General features: G+C 38.7%; 1 protein-coding gene and 1 long non-coding RNA gene across 2 annotated transcripts in view; one reads left to right on the top strand and one right to left on the bottom strand.

Annotated features, from left to right (window-relative positions):
• The window catches only part of MAP7D3 (MAP7 domain containing 3), a 45,354-nt gene that overhangs the window by 19,533 nt on the left and 930 nt on the right, over window positions 1-24,891 (bottom strand). Inside the window, exons 2-6 of the mRNA XM_072877336.1 lie at window positions 11,324-11,425; window positions 10,407-10,487; window positions 8,815-8,978; window positions 5,829-5,943; window positions 4,842-4,874 (exon numbers count right to left, since the gene is read on the bottom strand). Of these exons, the coding sequence (XP_072733437.1) occupies window positions 4,842-4,874; window positions 5,829-5,943; window positions 8,815-8,978; window positions 10,407-10,487; window positions 11,324-11,425 (495 nt within the window). The remainder of the gene's footprint in view (window positions 1-4,841; window positions 4,875-5,828; window positions 5,944-8,814; window positions 8,979-10,406; window positions 10,488-11,323; window positions 11,426-24,891) is intronic.
• On the top strand, window positions 7,890-22,368 carry LOC140658663 (uncharacterized). Its single transcript, XR_012044809.1, has 3 exons — window positions 7,890-8,326; window positions 10,252-10,343; window positions 21,900-22,368. It is a non-coding gene; the product is annotated as an uncharacterized lncRNA (long non-coding RNA).

Raw genomic sequence — 24,891 nt, 5'->3', positions numbered from 1 at the left:
GATTTTAGGCATATGTATGCAAACAGGTGATTTTTAAACCCTGTGCTCCTAACATGTGAAGACAAAAGCTACTAAGATTGTGTGTTGTTAACAGACTGACAAGACAGAGAAAGTAACAACAAAACCTGAATAACAATAGTTTCTTCACATAGGTATGTCAAAACAGTTTTTCAATCACTAGTTAACAAAACCAAAACAAAACAAATGCTTTTGGAGGGATAAAAGCAAGTCCTGAGGAAAGGCAAGAAAGCATTCCTATTTCTGATGACTTCCCAAAGGTTGCTCTGACTACTTTAGAAATTTCCTTTTTTTTTTTTCAAGAAGCTAGTCCTTAAGTTCATGTTTCCTATCAATTTTGCAACTCTTCTGACAAAAAACTGCCATGACAGGCATTAATTATTTTTTTGTAGGTGTATACACACACACATATATATACACACACATTAAAATCAAGTCTTGCATGGCAAAATTTAAAGTTTACTACAAGCCAGATAAGTACCCTTTTTATAAGTACAAGCCAGATAAGTACTGCTTTTTAATTTCAAATAATCTACTTTCAGGATGAACACTACTCCAGAGTGTGAAAGCCTTGGAAAAGCATGTACCTGTTGCTATGGAAACTCAATAAGCAGAAAACAGTAATGCACACAAAAGTAATGCGGACTAGTATAATAAACACAAGAAATTCTACACATCAAACACAAGTAATCGATTTTGCTGGCATATTGGGCAGCAAAGGTGATTAATGTGAACTCATTAGTGCATAAGTACCAAAGGAAAAAGCAGCTCTACTCACCACAGAGGCAGCATCTTTTCCCTTTGGCCAGCATGCTATAGCAGCTCCTTACAGCAAGAGCCAGGACATAAGGATTCCTATGGATAGCCCTGCCTCTGCATCGTACTTTTGACACATGTACCCAACCCAGGCTTCCTGAGCGAGGGGCCTCCTGCCAAACCATGTAAGTGAAAACCAGATTTTGGAGCTGAAGCTACAAAAGTGGCAAGGTCTTGTCACAGTGAACAAGAACAAAGTCCCCATAGGTTAAGAGGAAGAAAGGGGATCTATTGAATCCAGTTAAGAAATGAAGACCTGAGATTAGTGGAGGCTTTCCCAACAGAACAAAAAAACTTGGCATTTTGTGAATGAAGCCAGAATACTGGGATAACTAAAACAGCCTTGAGAAGTTTTATATACAAAAATCAGGAAACTCATAGTTCATGTATGTGGGTGTTTTCAAAGGAAAAGACTACCCTCTAGTGTCTGCTCTTAAAAAGAAAGCCTGGCTCCTGCCAGAGGTCAAGCATGCACGTCAAAGGCCTCCAAGTATCGTGGAGATGCCTCGTACAGATTTCTCTTTGTTCAAATTAGTACTTGCATGAAATCTGAGATTTGGTCCATCACTTACTAAGACTCAGAGGGCAGAAAATTAAATCTTGCCTTGAGGAAAACTACACTGAGCAAATGAATTCTTTTCCAGCAAGTTTACAAGTCCTGGAGATGGGCTGTGTTGTTTAGTAAAGAGACAAGGGATGAAACTTCTACTAGAAGATTCAAAAGAAAAAATGACAGTCTATATACAACTGTTCAAACAAGAACCAAGTATCAGGTTCTATTTTACAGGCAAACAGAGAGCAGTGGTGAGGGCATGAGCTAATATCCCAACTGATGCCTCGACTGAAAGAATCTAATTGGTAAAGGGTATTCATACAGATACTGGAGTTTTCTTTTTCCAGAAAATTTTAAGATCTTAAGAAGTCAATGCTTTTTTGATCAATACATTTGCAAATATATGATCAGATGGCCTCAACTTTTTCCCTACCTCAGCCACAAGACAGCTTCTGCAAACCTGAAAGCTTTGGACAATTCACTAAGAAAAAATCTTTAGAAGACGGACAGGATGTTCTCAAGTAAGGTAGTCTGGTTACACAGGTAAATTACTCCTTTGTACTTTGGGGGGAAAGTTAAATTACTTACATCAAGGGGTTCTAAACGGAAGAGGCATATAGCATAGTCCCACACAATACCAAACGTCTGTATTGTTTTTAATGGAAAGGGGAAAACCAACTGTGACAGCAAAGCCAAATAAAGTGTATGACTGCCATGCAGCAAGGCCTGTAACTGGGTAAGGAGCTGGGAAACATGGTATCTTAAGAAAATCATTATTAGAGAGAGCAGCTCTCAACCTAGCTTCTGAGTTTCACTGAGAGAGGGTGCTGGAGCACTGCCTATCTGAGGCTGGATAAAATTAGGCTAAAGAAAATAAGTTTATCTGTCTCTTAGTTCCTTCCGAATTTCTACTAGGACAAGGAAGCTCTTTATTTAGAAAGGAGAGACTCTGTGACAGCCTAATTTCTATTCCAATAGCACGTCTCCACTACAGATGCACCTGAACGTCTAGTTTTGCTCAGCAGTCATCACTAAACCTCCCTCATTTACAAGGACTCCGTCATCAAGGATGCTTTATTACCCAGCCTTGCCATTTCTCTCAGCAGACCCACACCCTGCATGTTTCATCTTAGCACTGACAGCAATGTCATTAAAATAATATTTGACTCTGGGGCTTTCATCAGTTTTTAAATTTCAGGCCATCAGTGGGGTACTTGGTGCAGTCTCAGTGAATCACATTCTGTACATAATGCAGAATGGCTGATGGTTGGTGAAATGTTCAATTATATGGGGTTTACTTTCCAGAGCACGCTACCTCTTATCACCCACAAATGCTGCTTTACCAGTCAACATTCCTAAATATTACTGTTGACACGGCTGGTTCATGGAAGAATGTGTCTGATTTTATGCTTTTTTTTCCACAGCAATACAACAGACAAGAAAGCCTTTAGTCCTAAAATAATGTAAAGAATATTTGAAATCTGTTCCCCCAATGGTTTTCATTTTAAGAAATGAAGCCTTTAATCCCAAATCTGCCACAGAAACTGATGGTGGGAAAATAATACTGTATTGAAACTTGCTCTAGATGTGCTGTTAGAGAAGGTGCGCTACTTGGCCACAATGACATAATGTAGCAGAGCTCATATGGTGTCATTTTTCAGAAATCCAAAAGTAATTGTTGTCTTTCCAGCAAATACGCAAATATAAGGGGAAAGGGACCAAATAAGGATTTTTTTAGGAAGCCCACTAGACTTAGGCATCCTACATGGTTTGGGTAGATTTTAAATAACAATTAAGTGAGGAGCTTCCAGAAAGTTAAAAAGCTAAGGATGACCTTGAAATGGGAATAAATAGGAGAAGCATGAATCCAATAGTGATTCCACATTACCCAGCCCAGGTAAGACAGCTGTACATTTGAAACCTCCATGTAAAGATGAACACAAATTTAAAACAGTGTGGATGCACAAGTGTCTTGGTCAAACACTGCATTATCTGTTTATCTCCACTCAAAATTGGTGCCAAGTTACTCAACTCGATCGACAGTAGCTGAACTTACCTGTTCCTCCTGTTGTTACTTTATGATGCATAAGGTACAGCTTAAGTGCCTATTTTTACATCAGGAGTATGTTTGTTGGAATACACTTTATTTTTAATGTGCTTCAGCAGCACTGTGGTTCAAGTCTTCCTCCATGATCAAAAGGACAGACAAGACTCATTTCCTCACATAAATGAGGAGAGAGCAAAGGACATTGTTTTATGTTTGTTATAAAGTTTAGCTTTAAAATTAGACAAGGTAGAAAAGACTAGAGGAGGAAAAAAATAGTGCTTTCCTAAACATTTAAGGCAAATGTGATTTCCTAGTTTCAAGGTTAAATGACATTTGGTAATGTGGAATACAGTAATTGGATTTATATATGTTTCCAAGGAACACATGTTAAACAGGTAAACCAATCCAGTCAAACTGGTTAATTTTGGAGAAAATTAGGGATTCATGCTGTGCAGAGAAAGGGAAGAGTGAAGTTAAATAAAATACACATGCTTCTGCTGTGTTGCCAGAATAAGCCACAGTAGTTAAATCATACTCAGTCAGACTTTCATTGCATTTTCAAATCTCATATTGTCAGCATTACGAGACAGCTGTATTGAATTAGTAATGCTGTGAGCATGCACAGATTTTCAGAATTCAGATTTAGCTGGGTCTCAGCTGAGAGCTATCATCTTAAACTAGCTACAAGAAATAATTTTGCTTATTAAACATATAGCCTTGACAAATATATCAGTGATCCAAAGCATTTCTATGAATGGCTCAGTCTGTGCACTGGAAAGTGCCAGAAATCCAATGAAAACACATTTAATATATAGAATTAAGTTTAGATAATTGGACAGATCTCATTTTGCAAAACCCTTCATGGAAAAAGTATCAAACTGCACAAAGGACCCATTCCCTTTCACAAAGTTTCAGCAAAATATCATTTGATTTTTCAAATGTTACTTCAGTTGCTAGTAAAACAAAGCAAAAAGAAAACAAACCAAGCCCTACCATGTACTTTTTGCAAATCAGGAAACAATGAAAGGGTTCGAAATTGCCCTTAGAATAAAAAGCTTAGACTACTGAACTAATCTATATTCAAATACATACCGCTAAGAATTTCTCTTCTCCTCCCCCACACTGTATCCAGTCATCTTTAAAAACCCAAATGCACATATCCTTTCCCTGAAAATTCCCTCAGGATGCCATGACTTAAGCTGTAGTTTAATTAGCTGGGAGGGAGAGTTAAAAACGTAGGGGGCTGCTTTCTACTTAGGGATCACATTTGTTGCACAGCTGGCCAAGATCCAGGAAAAGATCTATATGAAGACGGTTTTTCTTAGTTTCAGAGAAACAAGAACTCAAGTTTAAAAGGTTAGTAGTGAGTGCGAAACAACAGAAAAAGAACATTTTAGAAATCAATACCACCAGTTCCACCTTCATCTGCAGTCTGTTGTTCTGTAGAAGAAGAAGGTTTGTAAGCTAAGTCACAAGATCAAATAGCAAACAATGCAAGCTAACAAAAAAATGGGGAAGCTGAATATCATAATGATAATTTATGTCAAAGCACTTTCAAACATGTTATAAACACTTAAAAGTCAACACTCAAGCTGACGGAATACAGTACTAAAACACACTCGGTACAATTCCACCAATTCAGAAGACAGGCTGAATTGAAGCACTTTTTGTTTTATTTTATTCCTGGACAATAACTTATGTTAAGTTACTTATTGGTGGGGTCTTCAGTTAGGTAGCGCATGAAAAGATCCCTTCCACTGCAATCCCAATTTGCTGGTCTGATTTCAGAATGTTTACAAGCAGAAAGTTAATTGTGTGAAACAGGAAACAATCTGAGCTCAAATTAAAAAGTGTTAGAATGCATCACCTAATCTAGAATAGAACCTATTCTCCAAGAAGCTCAGACACTGCCCACTGCACCTCCTTACCCATTACTGATAGTTCCAATAATCAGTTAGCATTTTGTAACTCTAAGGGTGTCTTTAAAACATTTTAGATGTAATATTACAGTACAACTGGTTTTTTTGTTCTGTTTATCATCAGTTTTAGCACACCATTACATGTACTGCATTTGAAGGACTCAGAATTGTTTTAACATTATACATTACACTTCCCCTTATCTGATGGTTGGGGGCTGGCAATGCAATGCTGCCAGGTGTTGTATTTCCCATGTGGCTTCTCTCTAGCTCTTTCCAAAGTAAAAAATAGCTCTAAGTCTGAGCAGCATTTCAGGGCAAGTACAGATATGAATCTTTCCCCCAACAGCTACCCATAGATCCTGTTTTAAGATCCAAGATAGGAAAGGATGCCCAGGTCCCTATGAATAGTGCTGCACCTGCCAGTGTTCACACATAATATTGTGATTTTAGCCATGCTACAAAAGGTGCTACTTACCTGTTTTGCTCTCTGAATCTGGAGTTACAGACCCTCCCCATGACCATCTCTTCTGTCGTGTTTCCAGTCGCTGATTCCGTTCCAAGGTACGATGCATAACTGCTTCATATCGCTCCTATCATCAAACAACACCTCTATGAAGCTATGTAACTATAAAACACAGCTATGGCAGAAGACAAAATATAGATTTTTTTTATTCCCCAGTATGATTTAAAATCTGTTTTACCTATACTGCCTGATAACAAGCTTTTGTTACAAAAACTATCATGCAAAGAATGTTAAGGGCAATTAATGGTTTCAAAACACTGCAAACATGATTAGGTTGAGCTAAAGCACAGATAATCTATTCTACTCTTTACTTAAAATAGCCACCAAACAGATTTCCTATTCAGTAAACAGCATTACTTATTTTCTAAATAGGGATGAACCCCAAACTAAGTAAAAATAATTGCTTACCCTTTAAAATATCTATATTCTGAAGTTATTTCTAAAAGGTGCTAAAAATTCTCCATTATAAAATACCAAGCATAAGGTTATTTGTATTTTCAGAGAACTACACAAACACTGACCCAAGTCTTAATGGATACTGGCATTAATAGAGATACGATGAAACCAGAAATACCAAGACATGAAGGAGAAACTGCAAAAGAGCCCAGTCAACTCCAGACCTCAGCAGCCACTGCTGACAAGACAAAGAGGACTGAAAGAAGCTTTCTCCTCTGTCTCCAGGACTAGTAACTGCTAATGTGGGAACTTTAGCTCTTGTGCACAAAGATGAACTGTAACCATGCTAGACTGTTTCTTCTCCATAATCAGCCAGGTTTCCATACATGTGTCAACAACAGATTTCTCTTCTGGCATAGTCATATCCCAAGTGATCTTTTGAAGCAGTATTTACTGGTGATACACTGCAGTTAGATGCCAAAGGGACTCATTATCCAAACATTTATCCCTCTTGAGGACACAAGACTTTCACCTTCTTTCAACACCATTTCACAACACAAACTAAAAAAGTCGCAATGTATAACAGACAAAGTAAACTTGGAAGGAAGGGAGGAAGGATTCTGTTCACTGACAAAAGATAAAATTAAAAGGTTTTGTTTGAAATATAAAGCTTAGTTTCCCCTCTGTTAAAGAAACCTGAACTAGAGTTTACCTAAGGTGCTAAAGTACCCAGACATTATGTAATCTGTAGACGGTATTTCCATTGAGGTATCTGCAGTGTGGTAATTCTGCAAAGTCATAGTTAAAGCCATAGGCTTCAATTTACAAACAACAGAAAATCAGTTATCAGCTCAAGACATCAACATAATAAGTTGCACAGCTGTACAGAATAATTGAGTAACTGTGAGAAGACAAGATATCTCAACCTTAGCCATGGCTAGTTGTCTTCAAGACCCTCTTAGGCAGAGAACCACTTATTCTTCCACAGTATTTGCTATTCTTCTACTTCTACTTTATCTAAGGAAGGTGATTAACTAAATGAGACTTGGCTGAAGTACCAAACAAGAATGTTGGAGACTATGTATTTTTTGATGCACTTCTATCTACTAAATTTACAAGAGCAGATGATAACTTGCTGGCAAATATTGCCCTAAGATAGCTTAGCTTCTTTAAAAGTGATTATTTTCTAATGTCAGAATACAAAAGTCAAGATCTATTTTCACCTTCTGGTTGAAAGCAAGGTTTACAGGTCAAGTGCACACTATTTTCCCACCTGCCGGATTCTTCATGTATAACTCCCTAAGTACAAGGTCATCTTCCTCCAGGGACCAAGTAAAAGACAAGGTTAACACCAGTCAAATACTCATTGGCTAGTCCTTGACTTCCTTGATTATTCACCCCAGTGGCCACTTAAGGTGGTATCCACCATCCTCAAAATTACATGAATAAGTGTACTACAGGCTTAGAGGCAACACCTCTTGAAGCCCAAGGGATGCTTTTTGCTTAAAGTAGCTGCTTAAAGAGATGATACTGCACTGGACTGCAGTCAAGGCCCACCCAAACATTTCTGCTTGTTCTTCAGCAATGTAAACTATTCCATGAAGTTCAAATGGAATATCAATCTGAACACACCCAGAAGCTGCAGTGTAGAATACTGGTAGTCAAAAAGGGTAAAAAAAGATGCATTGCTAGAACAATGTAACAATGGCTGTACTCCAAGGGACTCCAAGCCAGCCAGGCTTACATGCTCTTCATCAATGACCCACAGCCAGTTCTTACAAGCAGCTTATGAAAGCACATGTGCATGTCATGCCTTTACTGCTGACACCTTGGAAATGAACCCTTTCAGAACTTGCATCACATTTAATATGCACTACCAGACCTACTCTTCAAAGGGGATGGCGTAACGTCATATATTTATTTCTACTTTCAGCTTCTATCAATTTTGCAACAAACTCCGCAACCCAGATACTGCTCTGCTGGTCCATCTGCAGTTAAAGCAAAGGCAGAGAGTCACATAGGAACAGTGAATACACAGCTCAAAGCAGCAAATGGTAACTATGCAGATAACATTATCAATGGCACAACATAGAGTAACAAATGGTAATTTAGAAGAACTGAAAGAATGTGAGCCTCTTAGGCTACAGTGGGGCTCCCAGGAAGCAAGACACAGAATTAAGGGAAGTCTAAGACCTGTCACCCATGCAGATTTATAAACAGAATCTACGAAGTGCACCAAAAGGAATCTAGAAATCTAGGAATATGGGGTGGGGTTTTTGCTCATGTGAAAAATAACCAGTGGCCAAACAGCAACCACAGCTCCTAAAGTCCTGAGTGCCTCGGGGATAGTTAAAGCTAGGCCTGGGATGGGGAAGGAGGACATGTGTCTATATAGTCTGCTATAAAGAACTGGAAAATATTTTAATGTTCTAATATATTCACCATTTCCATAACTTTCTGTTTCACACCACTTCAGAGCACGGTAACGTAGGAAAACAATGTCGGAATTTCTTTAAAACTACAGAATTTTGATGCGTAGTACCTTTTCCTCCTCTATTTTTTGTTTTCTCTTTTCTTCTACTGCTGCCCTCCGTTGTTCCTCTTTCTGCTTCTGTTCTTTCAGCTTTCTCTGCCTTTCTTCTAACTGTTTTTCATACTGGAGTTTTGCTTTTCTCTCCTTTTCAAGGATTTGTGTCTCTTTGGCAGCTGTAAATTTTTAAGAAAAAATTAAAATCAAACTTAACTATTCATTGATACTACAACGCAACTTACAAGCCAGATACTACCAAGCAAAATGATCACCACTTAAAGCTAAAACATACAGCAAGATTAGCTTGCAGTGCTGGATGACACTGCACATGACAACAGAGGTGTCCTTAATTCTGTCCCCAAGTTAGGCAGGAATTAGAACCTTTCCTGCCATTAGACTTTACTGTCTAGACAGGAATGTCAGGATATGCATATACTCTATGTTAAGCATATACTTTTCTTGCCATCATAATAGTGAAGTCTTTATAAGTAAGTAGTAAGTTGAGTATCAAAAGGCAGAATTTTCTATGTTGCGATTTTCATTTTTTTTTTTAGAACAAGATTCAATGAAAAGATTTAAAGTGCCGAGTGACAAGATGGGAAAACCCCACAGTTACTGCATCCGAGTTCAAAACAGTTATGTCACTATTCTCCACAGCCTCCACCTAGGAACAGCTGTGCGCATTTTAACAGGAAGCTTCAAGTCCTGTGACAAAGAGCTAGCGGTTGAATACACAGTGGAAGTATTTTCCGTGGCTAGACAGATGAAATGAACCGAGGGACCAGATAACTATATCAACACTGCATAGGCAGTATCTACATAAGGCCCCCAAAATACTTCTGAATTTATGTGTCCTAGTCCTATCCTCTCTCCATGTTAGGATAACACAATCATTCCCATTGCTGTGTGTCTTTGCTTTTATGTTAAGAAACAAACATAGAGGCCAGAGACACCACTTATCCCAAGCCGGGAGACCAAGAACCAGGACTGCAGGGCATACTGTGACCCTTTCATCTCTGCTGCACATATATGCACTGATGCACGTCACAAACAGCATAAAGCTGGGCAAGAGTTTTATGCTCTTCTCTAGGTCTCAGATTCTTTACTAAGATAAAGCATATACTGCTGACACTTCAATCCAGGAGCCATTTCAGTGTGCTAGGAAACAAGGGAAGCAGTGTTCAAGGCAATGAAGCCATTCAACTAGTTAAACCTTTTTTGGTTTTCTCTGAATCAGCATTCCCCAAACCTCAGTCTTCATGGCTATGGGAAGCAGTTCTAAGCTAAAAGTTTTACTGTCAGAAGTGTTTTTGTTAAGGCTTTGAGTAAGAAATTGGCTAAATTTGCTTGGTGGTCACTAAGAAATGGAAGGTTAGAAGTGACATATAGCTTCAAGAAGCTAAACATCTCTGGAATGTTTCCTCTCAAATCTAATACTTCTCCATTCAGGTTCACAGATGGTCACTGATGCAAGACCATGAGCAGACCTTGTCCCTTGACCCCAGCAAGCTGAAAAAAGTGACTGAACAAGGAGTAAGACAGTAAGTTATTCCTTCACCACAAACATTTTAGGAAATTATATTTTAAATGAAACATGAAAATACCATGTTGCTTTTCCCGCTCTTCTCTACGCTCCCTGGCCAGTCTTTGCCTTTCTTCTGTTCTTAGAGTGGAACCATCTATCACTGTCAAAAGAAAAATTGAAGACACATAATTGTCAGTTATTTTGAACATTCAAATTTAAATAAAAAAGTCAAAAGTCTTTACTATCAAAAGGATAATGGAACTTCCTGAGATACACATACCACGAAAGCACTGCACACTCTATATAGAGATTAAAGATGTCATCTGAAAAAATCATAGGAAGCTGAATACCCTCCTTTTTCCCCTTTCCATTCCCTCACAACAACCAACCCACTATTTTGAATAGGTGCAGCACAAAGCAGACACAATATTAAAAGGCCCAATGCATACAGTCAAAAGAAAGCCTGAGCAGAAGTCAGACGTGTGAGAACATACCCTTATTCCAAAATCAGCTCCGATCCTCATTGAGGTACATATTAACTCCTATGATCAAGAATTACAGGAATCTAGGAAAACTCAATCTGAGAACAGACAGTTCACCCATCATGACAAATTCAAAGCACTGTAGGATAGCTAGTTTGCAGGCTAAGCAGAACCAAGACTGCTTAAGTCTTTGCAGGTATAAAAACTTGAATTTCAGCAAGAAGTGAACTGGTAACCTGACCAGAGCACAAAAAAATCATTTATCTTTGTTGTTATGCGCTGCTGAAAAGATAGGCAACTTCACCAGCTGAACTCTGAGCGAGTCAAGAGCAAAAGTCTGTCATCAAAACCAGACCTTCAATGAATCTACGAACCACTTACCCAGTGCTTTATGCTCTGATGCTTCCTGAAGAAAGAGCATCAAACTTCTTTTTAAAAGACTTTTTATTAATTCCCTACTAACTCTCCCTTGTGAACCCAGTACTTCATTAAGAACAATGACCAATAATTATACCTGGTTTAGTTGCTGTCTTTATATTTATTGAGGTCTGGACTGCAATAGGGCTAACGCCACTTTGGCTTCTTCTTTCTTCTGCTATGGCTTGGGCTGCAGCAACTGTGAGAAAGAATCATTCCATATTAAGAAAAGTTCTACAACCAAAACCCATGAAATAAATATCTAAAATAAATACATAAAATTATATTTGAGGTTGCAGATCCTTTTATTAAATAACTAACTTGGGACTGCTCGACTTGTAAGAAGAAAAAACTTGTTGCATGAGACTTCAGACCTGGCACAGCTTTTCTTTGTAAAAACAACAGTTACAAAACCTTATGTTTTAAAATGTGTAGCCAAGGACTACAGAGTTTTAAAAAAAAAAAAAAAATCAAACTTATTAAAGAACTTTCCTAAGAAGAAAAACAATATTTAGCAAAGTTATGAGTCTGACTTACACAATAATAAAAACTCTTTGCTACTGCATGTGTATCTGCGGGCTGAACACATATATGTAATAGTCGATTAGCACTGGTAGAATCATATTCTGATGAGACCCAAGCAGGGAAAGGTTTATGAAGACCTTTCATTATTTCATGACATGAAACAGAAAGTGGATTAGCTGCATAAAGTAACCCATTAACGGATGCTTACAATGTACTTCTAAAACTGGATCTTCAAAAATAAATGTTAATTATAAATTAAACTCCAAAAGAGTAATTTGAGCATTTGTGCAGAGACCCATTCACCTTATTTGAGTTTCACCAAGGTGAGTACAGTGAACTGCAGGGCTACGACTCCCAGTTAATCATACAGAAATGAAATGCTAGCAATATTAATTTCACTAAATAACAAAACCCATTAAGAAGTCAGGGAGACTAATTTACTGTATCACTTTCCACAGATTTTCTTTATTTTGGTATCAACTTTCACTTTAACTAATCACCTTTTAGGGTGTGAAGGTGAAGTCTTACAGGGAAAGCAGGCAGGGCAACCTGTAAGACAGCATTACCCCATTTTCCTGCACAGCTTTGAACAGGAGTGTCCTTACAGCAGTGACACCTTGTTCTCACCTTGGCTGTTATACACAGGGAGATCAACTTGGTTCTTACAGAAAAGCCCAACTTCGGGGGAAGCAAGAGAACACACCATGCAACCAACCAAACATGAGAAAGCAGAAGCTGACTCCTGTTTTAAACAGAAAAGGCAACCCACAAAAGTAATGCATAACGTGCTGTGATTTCAACCATAACGTGAAGGATGAATAGTAGAATTTGGTGTTACATTTAAAAAAAGACGACGACAGCTTTGCCAATGATCTCAGGCTTCCCTTTAATAGAGTAGTGCAGAATGCAAAGGAGGAAGGAAGAGTCTCCCTCTTCTCCGTGCATTGCCATGACAACTAGTTGTGTCATGGTAATAACCCTCCCTAAGGCTGTGCCCAAGAACAATCCACCTCAAAGTGCCTAATCCCATGTGATGTCAGTGATAAATGCCAATTACAATACTTATTCAGTAACTCTAAATTGTCACCCGCAGCTGTTGCCATGTCTTGAATTAATTTTTCATTGCAGCACCAAACAAAAGTCTTCCTCAGTTCCATCCCATACATCTTTGAGGCTCTTTTCAAACAAGTCAGAGACCAGATATACTGCGACATGGTAAGATTAGCAACTGGCAAAGAGAACAGCTTAAAAAGGGTTCACTGTAATTTCACTATGTAGACCAGAATTCAGTCAAAAAGCTGATTTTGTTGTACACTGTTGCACATGACGTGGATGGGAATCTAGCCCAAAAATTCACCAAGTGGAGAACAACAAAATTATATATTCTCAACACAGTTAGATGTGAAAACAGCCTGAGGAAAAACAGCCTACTGCAGGTTTTTCTGAGAGCAAAAACATACAGCCAGGGCATTTATATCCCATGACACCTTTGTAGATCACAAAGGCTGAAAGAATATAAGCTTCTTCAAATACCATTTAAAGTTAAGACAAATACAGAAACCCAGTTGCATCTTTTCTTCAGTCTCCACCAGCAAGGCAGGAGAGACAGGAGACGTACAGGCAGACTGAGCCAATTCAGCCCAGACCAGGTGGGAAAGGAGCCCAACAGAATAAATTCACCCTACACCTACACCAGGTTTAGTTAAGACCAACACTGGAATTTTGCCTCAACTCTCAAAGGTTAAACATCCAAATTTCTGTAACAAATTTACAGTAGGAAGCAAGCTGCAATTTAAACAGGTAAAATATTAATCTTATTTTACTTGCAGAAGTATTTTATTATTAGAAATCTTGCTGAACAAACCACTCATAATGGATGTAGGGGATTATGTATTTATTTATTCATTTAAAAATAAACAAACACTTGAATAATGTTCATGATTAGAAGGCACTCATTTAAAAAAATGTGTCATATCTGCAAAGCAATTAGTCAGTTCATCTCAATTAACTAAGGTTCCAAAAAAATTACTTGAGGTTCTATAGAACAGGAAAGTAGGTTACAGAAACAGTACAGCTTGCAAAGGACACAGAGGTGAAAAAAGTCTAGAAGTACTTAGCCAAAGGATTTTGTATGTCAGGTTTTTTTTGTATGTCAGTTAAAATACTTATGTTCACTGCTTCATTATCTGCATATAAACAACGTGCTTACAAATTTGAAAGTAGCAGATTTAAAGGCACTAGGAGTGCACCTTCATGTTACACAGAAGCAATCCATGTAACTAACAGAAAGTTAGAATTAAAAGCAAACTGGGGATTTGCACAAAAGATTATTAAAAGGGGAACAGCCATTGCATTAGATACATCCCCAAGATGTGTGAGCTCAATTTCACCAAGTCTCAGGTCAACAGACAGGTTTTACAGCCCTTGTCAATTTTATGGTAAATTTACAATATGAAACTGTGATTTTCAAAATCTACATTCTACTACAGTAAGAGAAGATGAATTGCATACTGTTGTACTCTGCAACCTTTAAAAAATACAATTTTATTTTGCTTTAATATGATAAAAGAAATCTTATTTTTTAATACATTTAAATATTCTTTGGCACAGATGGCTATATTTTTTTTGCCTAGTTTTCCATAATGAATGTAGCAGTCTGCTATGGAGTGAAGCTTCACTGAAAAGAATTTTCCACAAAATCTAACTATCTCTGTAAAATAAGCCTAATATTTCTGCAATTAATCAGGACACCCCAGAACAGGAAACCAGTTAACAACCATTTCACTACAATCTGTGTCACATGCTGTATTACTGGGGGGTGCCTTCATGGACATATTCAGCAAACTTCCTGGAGAAGAAAAATTCACTTAGAGACAAATTAAGTCTCATTTCTATTCTGAGCTTACCCTCCCACAGTAGTCACTAAAGGCTTTCACAACTATAATTTGTGATCAGCACAGTGTGTGTGCTTATTTTACAGTAGTCTACCTTTAAATACTTCAGCTAAAATTAATAAAAGTACAAGCCACACATGTGGCCAATAATAATATTTGCATTCATGCATAATAAAATAGGGCTATTTGGAACATAAAATGGTTAGGTAATTTGGGAAGCAGTTTTCCTTCTGCACCCTCATCACCGTTTAGCACTATGTGTCTGGCCAAGTGTATCATGGATAAACCAAACCAACGGAAGCACCAGGAACTGGCTGCTGCAGGAGGCAACGTGCCAGATAAAGCCGACTCCCAGTTTCACCTTCCAGCTCACTGTAACGCTAGCCACACAGGTATGGTGGCACCTCCCTTGCACTGAGCATGACAGCACTTCCCTTCGCTGACCAGGTTTCTGATATGCCCTGAAGAGACCGGTGCTAAAAATAAAACTTTATTTCTATTTCAATCCTTGCACTGAGTTAATACCCTTGGCCCTTGCCAAGACTGTCAAAGGACCCACACAGTTGCTGTTCTTAGTAAACCTCATTAGGGACTGAACTGGCTCCGTCCCTTTACCTAGCAAGGTTTAGGGCTTCCATCCCATCGCCTCTCCCACTATCGTTCACCCAGCCGGACATTGCCCCACTCGTGCCGAACCAGAAAAGAGAGCAGAAAGTGCCAACTTTCACAGAAATCTTTCTGGTTCTTATGACTAAATGATTCATTATGCAAAACAAACAAAAAAATCTGAGACTAAGCCTTTGAAATAAAAGTTAGGAGGTTTCCCGAACATTAAGCATTGTTATGAATCAAAGTGTTTTCAAATAACTTTAAAACAGGCAACAAGAAGCCAATAAGCAATCTATAAAACAAAACAAATTTGAACTTCCCAGCAAATCTCTGATTTTATGGCAAACTGTCAAATCCGCAAGATGCCATTTCTGTCTTGCTCCACTACAGGCAGCTACTGTTTGTCTAGCTGCTAGTAATCCTTTTCAGTAACAGTGTTCAGATCCTATTTCTTTTAATAATTTTTGTACATGCTTTCAGGAAAGCAGGGGGAAGTCAGCATTCAAGTTTGAGATTTCTGCATATTGTCTTTAAGCTGATTTCCACTCATTAACAAAGGTTAAGACAGACGGATGCAAGATCATATAGTTAGATGGTTTCAAAACTGGGTATTGGTTTCATACTATTACTCCTTGTTTAAAGGGGAAGGATGCTCCCTCACACAAACAGGTGGGCAACACAGAAAGCTTCTAATAAGGAACAGAAGAGTCCTCTCTGTATGCATTCCTCTCTTCCCTTCTTTCCCCCTTCTTTCTGTCTTTCCCTGTTGATCCTCATGTCCCATCTTTGGGCTGCAAGGACTGACAGGCTCCACAACCAAACACGTGAGCCTCCCAGTAGGCACCTTCTGACGGACCAGCTGGAAGGCAGATGGTTCTCCTGTTTTGTCTGGGCAGTCACCAGATGGGAAGCACACAGATCTCCAGAAAGCAGTGCACACTGTCTCTCAGCTTCAGCAGGCCAGAAGAGCTTCCTGTTGTCTTACCCTTATTCCAGACTCTATTTGCACACTTTTATTGTATATTTATTCCCTGCATGGGATACCTATTTTATTACCTGTATGTGCTTTCCTCCCCTTAAGCCCACTTCTGCAGCTAATTCTGTACAACAATCGTGTTTTCTTCCCAATGTTCAAGGCAGTTTAGGATGGTTTCTTCAGTTCATTACAAGTATCGATCCCACTGGAAAACTGCTTGACGCAAGCATTCCTTTGTAGTATATGAATTAGCAGCTCTTACTATGAATTAGTAAGTATTTGAGACATATTTGTAAGAATGTAAGTTTTTACTTATCCTTAGATATCCATACCCAGATTAAGAGCTAGAAACATGAAAAAAAAGAAAATCACATAATTAACAAAACGCTACTTATTTCTTGTAAGGAAACCTACAAAGATAATGGCTGAAGCAATCTCAAAAAGACATGTTACCGTATTTGTTCAGCCAAGGGCATGCTCAGAGAGGCACCAAGAAGGTTGCTAGAGTAATTTGTGGGTTGATCTCTCTACAGTTTTCCCTAGGGGAAGCACACAATCTAAACCAAACTTGAACGTAATATGAGCACAGACCAAGGAATCAAAATTTGTCCTTAAAAGAATTGGCAGCCATCTCCCAAAACTTTCTACAGTCAGTGATGCTACATCGTTGTCCGACAGCCACATCAGATAAGTACCATCCTTAGTCCAAACACTAGCGATACGTACTGTGACTGTATCTCCTATGGAGGCCATGCCGATTCCTGCTGTCACTCATATTCTCTTATTTTAACCTTGCTCACACTGCTCAGCCAAGAGTTATGCTTCTCACTACCTAATGGGAAAAGCAACTGCCAGCACAGCACTTAAAGAGGACAAAGAGATGTCACCAACTCTTACAGAAGGTTGGTAACAAGCACTGCCTATACCGCGTACATGGGGCTGACAAGCTAAATCCACCCCCTTCTTTGGAAAAGAGACCCAGCTTCACAATTTGGCGTTCTTTAGAGTAAGGTATGTTATTACTCACCACTTGAAAGAAATGAAACTGAACCACAGCAGACACTCTATTCTCATTCGCTCACTGGCTTCCTGCTGCCTTCACTTTCCTCTTTGCCACTCTCTTCTTCCCCACGGTTCTTCCTCATCTTCTCAAAGCAACATCAAAAGGCTTTGCATTCAGCATGATCCACTTGACTTTTCTTTTTTTTAAAAGAACACAATCTTTCACTATCTCTCTTGATATGATAACATGATTTCTACAAAAAGGCCCTCCAAAGGGGACACTTCTCCAACTCACACATTCCCAACTCTCTGCAAGCTTTAGTGCAAGTCAGATCATTTCCCTGCTCTACTTGGCATTAGTTATTAATCAGTTTATTGCATTGTGCTTACCAAGCTTATCTGCACAATGACCCCTCTTTAGAGCTGATGCTCCCTACATAAAGGATATACAAGCCTTACAGCCCCAATTGTGTTCTTTAGCAAACGGCCATGCATTGCTGTTGTTTCTTTGCTGTCTAGAAGCACAGTCTTAAGACAGCCACAGGGAAGCCTGTGTCTGTGTTTGGAGGTCTGGAAACCTCCAGACCTCCAAAGAGGTTTAGAAAGGTTGGAATGTTCATTATGTTTCTTGGTGAAGAGCAAGGCACTAAGGTATTTATACTCCCTGTAAAATTCTCCACCAGAATACATTAAGGTTGCATTTTAGATGTAAAGAGAATATTTCTGCACAAAGTTTCTGCGGGTTGGCAATTACAAACTCACCTTGCCAACTGCAAAACAAACAGAAATTGCTTTCATCCACCTTGAGTGATTTCTTTTAAGGATATATTAGACACTGACTGCAATGCTGATGCAATGAACTATGACTAAAAGTCCCTTGTGAATCTTCCCAAGTGTAACAGAAATCAACATTTACCTGTTTCTGCATAGTGGAAATTCCAAAATATCCTAAATATCCACTAAAATGAAAGCAGTTTCTATAACAAATATGCCCTTACGTAATTTCAAGTGGATTCACTGTGAAATGTAGTAGTAATGTGACGTAACTTAAATGCTTATATATAGTTGTATACAGATTAAACACTCCAAACCTGAGACATGGTTTTACAGCTACAGGATGAAAAAGATAAAATGGTGGAGTTTTAAACATAGAGTGGAAGATTACTAGTACCCACTCTGCTGTACAGATCATTTTCTTTCTTTACTAACACTTTCCAATGCCTCAGGCTCCTGGAGTACATTAGGAAAAAAAAATTGTTAACATGTTTTGTCCCTCACTTTGGACTGGCTTAACAGATGTCAGAGCAGTCCCACTTCTAACATGCACTGGGCAGTTTAGTTTCTACTGTAATTCTAGCTCAAGCATCCGCAAAAGCTAGACAGACAGAAATCAGCTAGCTCTGCTTTACTCCCCAAACTCTGGAGGCTGCCTTAAATTGACTCCTGTTCACACTCCTGCATAGCCACTGCAAAAGGGAACTTCAAGACAAACTTTTGCTCTCTTCTCCTCTTTCACATTTGTTTTCCCCAATGTATTATTTCTTTCTTTTATATTGCACTATCCCTAACACTGGAAATCAGCTAACTTCTGTCCACTACTTCCCTGTTTCCTGAGCAGTCTGGTTTCTTTCACTTGCTCGAAGCACGTCCTTGTAAATGCTTTTGTCCTCTTGTTTGCAGGCTGGCTATTGTTTAATACACCCTGCCCAAACAATGCTAGCAAAGAACACAGCCTAGCACTACAAGTCACAACTAACTTGAGAAAAACCCTGTGAAAACACCATTTTGAGCTTTCCTTAGATGGAAGGATAATAGCTCCTTTACATGATAGCACTGAAAACTACTGCTTTTGCCTTTTATGCTTGATGAATTTCTTACGGCAACTTTAGACCTCATTCAAACACTGTCTGTGCTTCAGAAGAAGACAGACTGTGTTGGCATTTACCACCAAGAGACCAGCCTCCAGACTCAAATCAAATCACTCAATACGTAACAGCGCTACAAGATACTACCAGGTCCACAGTGTATTTAATGCAGCAAACCCACTGGCTAAAGCAGAACACAGTGGTACAAAATGTAAAAGGAATTAAAATGCAAGTTTTCTTAAAAGTGTATGTAACCTAACTAATTCAAAAATGAAAGCTCTGAGGCATTCCACTACAAGCAATGTAAGACCCCAGCAAAATAATCACGAATCAGTCCCTGCCCCAAAGAGCTCAAAGAATGGCTAAATGAAAAATGATGTAAAATGGGTGTAAAAAACCCAAGCAGGATAAAAGGGCAAAAGAGACCAATAAAAAGACTATATTTTTGCTTAATTCATTAGCTAGTGGCAGAAAGACTTTCAGAGAAATCTGAAAGTAAGGTGACACTCGCTGATCTGGTCTGGAGACGATCGTCCTCAGTTTTGAACGTCCAGAACACAACTTACATATCACCGATCAACACTGTGCTGCAAAAATATGTTCCTTTAGGAAGTTTTCTTGGCAAAACTAAGCAGAGGATAAACTTTCAAATGAAAAAATATGCTCTATTAAATTACGTTCCTTAAGTATAAAGATCTCTACAGGATCTCTGTATTCTTGTAGCCAATCCCTCTCAGACTTGGGAGAGGAATTTCAACACTTGGAAGCTTTAAAACACTTGCCCAGAGAAGGGGATTCACAGGCTACCACAGTATCTTTGCTCCTTCCCAAGATTCAGGTCAGTGCATTTAAACAGCAGAGGGTGTCAGTAAATTAAGAGCCAGTTAAGTATTCATAAAACAGTATTTCAGAAGTTCCCTGTGAATTATGAAGGCAGAAAACACTATGAGGAAAGACAAAGGTATTTTGAGCACAGCTAGCAGTAACCATTTACTTCCAAGGCAACTTCAACTGTGTGATCCTTCACCTGGAAAGCAGAAGTTCAAAACTGACTGGAAAATGAAAATAATTCAGAAGAAAACAAATGTCATGCAACCTGGCCAGCCTTTCTTAAAAGCAAACACTTGTGTCCATTTATGTACACTGTGAACACCACAGGTATATAGGGTGGATGGCTGAGGCATTATGCAGGGCAGCTGAGGCTTCCCTTTCAAACAAGAACACTCAGCAACACTTGATTTTCTTCCACGAATCCCACTCCTAACAAGTTAATCACCAGCATCTAGAACAGTTTTACTTATTGGACAGGCATGTGCAAACACATCGAAAGCATATCACCAATTAAGAATTACCTGGTTGTAAGCTGCGTAATTGGAAGCTAAACGGCGCTAATTTATTTGTGGCAGACCAGGAATTTGAAGTCCTCAGTTTGTTTTTAAAATATCGCAAGCCATCTGATAAGTCATATTCACAGAAGTCATTAAAATTGCATGCTCTGAATTTTATTTGTCAGGATATCCTTTCACAACAGGACTGCAAGCATCTCCAATTATTTAATCAAGTTTAAAGACAGACAGCAGCACTTGATATCCCTGCGGTTATGACTAACCTGGAGTATTTCTTCCATTTATCTCATAGTAACCCAGTGCTTTTCTTCTTAACTCTTATCACTTTTAAGAACTGAGAATTAATAAGAGCATATCAGTACTTTAAATATTCCTATCTGTTTTCTTGTTGAAAAAAACAAGTGTACAAAGAAGCAGCAGTCCTTAATTCTAGTCACATTTTAAGATAGTGCATAGTTAGGGATAGTACAAGCCACAGTATCTCTGGGCTCTCACCATTAGAACTGTGATCCTTGCAAGTCATTATTTGTTTAATACTTCCAACTGAATTGAAGCATGGAATACAAATTTACATTTTGTAATTTTAACACATGAAGAAATACATAGAGAATGGAACATTATGTATAAGAAATTTCCAAAAATATGCTGTATATGCATATGGTTTTGAGTTTTTGTGGGTTTTTTGGGTTTGTGGTTTGGTTTTTTTTTTCTTTACAGCAAGGAGGATATCTTTCTTGAATGCATTTGGAGAAATCTCAAGAATTTAAAATTTTAAATTAGAATAAAACCTTTTTTATAAACCACTTATAACTGGAAGTAATCTTCAAAATGTTAAGCACCTAATACATAGCATACATCTTTATGAATCAGCATGAAATTATCCCTACTCTGTACTATTACATTTCCATGAACAAGAAGAAAATGAACTTAAGGCTCATAGCCATTACAATTACATTAAGTTCTCAGCCTGACTTGGGAATCTTCTCTCTCACCACTGGGATCTACATGAAATCCAATTTCTGTGCAGTTCTTTGCATTTATCACCTTGGCACTCTGTAAAGCAGTGTAAATACTAATTCCATGCAGGGAAAAAAGATGAAGCACAAAAAAACCTTAAAGAACTTCTCCAAAGTTATTAGGAGTTTGACAAACAAAGAAACTGAAGCCAGACCTAGTAAACGCCAGCTGAACACCCAGTCACTGGGCCACCTTTGCTCCACAGATGGAACACGTACGAGTCATTCGTACGAACACCACCAAGTAAGACAACAACTGAATGCTGAAGATGCTTTTACTGTAGCACCCTCATGCTATCAGAAACCTAGCAAAGGAATAATTTCCTTGTCTTGCAGCTTCCCAGACAAGTTTTGAAGCCCACCTCTACTCACAACCACTCTGTAAAACCCAAAGGCTTTTAAGGATCCATATTCAAAAGTAAATTCTTTCTCTCTTCCAGCAAGAAGCTCTGATGCAGAGGTCAATTCATCAGTTGTCTAACTGACAGATGCTTCTGGATCCCAAATAATTTCCTCTAGAGAGCACTCACCAGCTTCTGTTGTGGGAGTTTGCCACCAAGACTCTGCCAGGGAGTTCTCTTGTACTTCCATAGGTGTTGGTACAAACTTGTGTTCTTAAGTTACTTGTGTTCTTGTGTTAACTATTATCTAGAGACCAGACAAATCTGCGCATGTTCCTGACTACTTGCTTGAGCAATGAAGTTTCACTATTAGTTATCCACCCAGCCTTCTTTTCATGCCAATTCTGTGTATATGTGTTTGGTAAAGAAGTTACCAGGAACCGTGCTCCAGGCAAGACAGACAAAGCTAGACAGTGTCACTTATGCAGGGAGAAACAACTGATTAGATGGAATGAAGCTGTTATTTTATGAGACAACTTCGGACCAAACTGGGCTTGGCCATGCAGGTCATGGCAATTATGCCTGCAGCTAGATTTGTTGAAAAAGTCACTTTATTTTTGTCCCATGTCCCGAGACAGGTTTCCCAAAGATCATGTAGGTCTTGGAAAGGAAAATATACATATAGCATTTTAATATACTGTTTTGAACAACCTTCACAACAGTGATTCAATACACCAGTGGAAATCCTAGCAACAGCTCAGCCAAGCTCTGGCAAAAGCAAATACACATTCTCTACCACTGATACTACAAAAGACAGGATACGAGATTTTAGTATTTCTAAAGAAAGATAGAATGAAGAAAGAAAATAAAGAAAAAATTTTATTTCTTTCTAATGAAATAAAGAAAATGAAGATAAAACAATAAATGTAGGCTACAACAGCTTAAATTATATGTATTTTTATTCTGATTACGCATACCACTCAAGAAAAACCTCACTTACTGGGTAAACCACAGGCAACTGACTATTCCCCTCTCCTCAAATCTTAACAAGCTCAGCAGTGCTTATGGTATTAGAATAGGAGCAAAAATTCCTCTTCATCCCTGAAGGATGACAACAGCAAGCATGGATCACAAGAATGGAGTAAGCAACTGCCTTTTATGCACTGCTGTTTCACAGTGTACAATTCATTTCAATTCATTTCTACTGTTAAGTGATGTTCATGCATCACTGATAGAAACGTTAATGGCTTCTAGCTGTAGTAGCAAATTCTGCTTTTTGTCATCCACCTAAAGGAAATAAGATTGGACGAGTATGTAAGGGCAGAAAATTATTGCAAAGGAATCATAGAACTGACACAGCAGGCATGATTTGGCCTGCAGAATCTTAATTACAGTTGATACTCAAAGAAAGAGAAACACCTTTTCCTTACCTCAATACTAGCTTGAATTGGCAAGAAAAAGATTCTCTTTAAACTTACCACATTGGTACGGAAGTTAGTAACAAGTGGCACCATGGGATTCTACACTTTCAAGGCCTAAAATAATTAATAAGCACCAATCAGCCACAGATCAAACCAGTACCAAGAGGCTGGTAACAGAGCCTGGCAGCAGGGAACAAGAACCCAGCAGTGTCTTGCAATAAGGACCCACAAAAGGAACCTATGCAAAAGGCAACTATACAAAAGGTATATGTACGCCGCCTAGTCAGACTACTAGAAAGGGCTGTGGTTTCTCAGCAAGATGCTGCAAATTTTTATTTATTGTCTTTAAACGTGAGATTCCCAACCAGAAGTTCACTGGCAGATGACTGAAGGTGCACAGCACTGTATTTGTTTTGCATAGACGTTTGTTCTCCAGATTAAGATGGTGAATACATAATTGCCCACAGACCAGCAGAAACTGGGTGCAAGTATTCTAGAGAGCAGGTATTTTGGAACCGAGAAGCTCCCCACGCAGACAAGTGAGCTTAGAAAGGCTGAAAGTTATGTCCCTCTCCAAACCTGCTGAATGGTAGCGTGGGACTGAACGAGGTTCCTCCCACCATCTTTTTTTTCTACATCTTCTCCAAACAGCAGTGGTATCAGACTTGGTTGCTGCTCACAACTTCTCCAAACAGCAGCAAATACAGTGGCAATTATCTTGCAAATTCCACTGTTAACCACGGGATTGCGAGGATGATTTCTAAACAACATTTGCTTTCCCCAGAGAGTGAGGGAGTGCTACTGACAAGAGTCAGGAGCAAACTGCAGTGGCCTGTACACTCACAGACAGTATTGCTTCAATTCACATTAGCAATGAGTTCATCTTCTAGCATGTAACTACTAGAAATGCATTCTATGTAAATTGAAGTTTAGATTCTGGTTCAGTGACTTCCACCCCCTCAGGGAAAAAAAAATTCAAGGTCTAGCCTTTCCAGGATCTAGGGAGGGTTTTTGGTTTTTTAACATGATTTGCATATTAGAACATGTGCATATCTCCAGGGAGATGGAGCTGCCTGGTTCAAGGAACATTTCACCTCTGGTTTTGGGACTAAATCTAGGTCATGACAGCTGTCAGCAAATGTGGGTGCCCGTCTTTAGAAAAACTTAGTAGCCAAAGTATAAGTGCATCCAATACACAAAAGAAAATTCAGCAGTTCTAGCAGGGAGGATAAGGATCAAATAGACATGGTCTGTGCAGGTGAGAAGCGCTATCTTTTGGCAGATTGTTACCCTTCTGGAGCACTAGATTGCCTTAATTTTGAAAGAGAAATAAAAAGTAATTAAATAATATTTCTGACACACAACACACTGAAGAAGAAAGACTGCCAGATGAGAATTGTGCATTCAGGACCTTTTGCCAGCACTGTTCTTTGTGTAATTACACAGGTACATTGAAAACAATCAAACAAGAGGCTGTCTAAGTAGTTTTTGCACATAGTCCAGGTTAGTTTAGCTCAAACCACGATTCTCTTTCCTTTGTTTTTTTTAGTCTAGGATAAGAAAATGTTCACCTTTTCTAATGGCTCGCCCACAAAGCTAACATGTGGAGATGTGCCATGAAATTATGCTTGGAACAAACATCATGCATGCACAATACTCATTTCACAGTA

Source organism: Ciconia boyciana, chromosome 12 (assembly GCF_034638445.1).
Source record: "Ciconia boyciana chromosome 12, ASM3463844v1, whole genome shotgun sequence".
Lineage (NCBI taxonomy): Eukaryota > Metazoa > Chordata > Aves > Ciconiiformes > Ciconiidae > Ciconia > Ciconia boyciana.
Note: the sequence above shows the minus strand (reverse complement) of the source record. Positions and strands in the feature narration are given on the sequence as shown.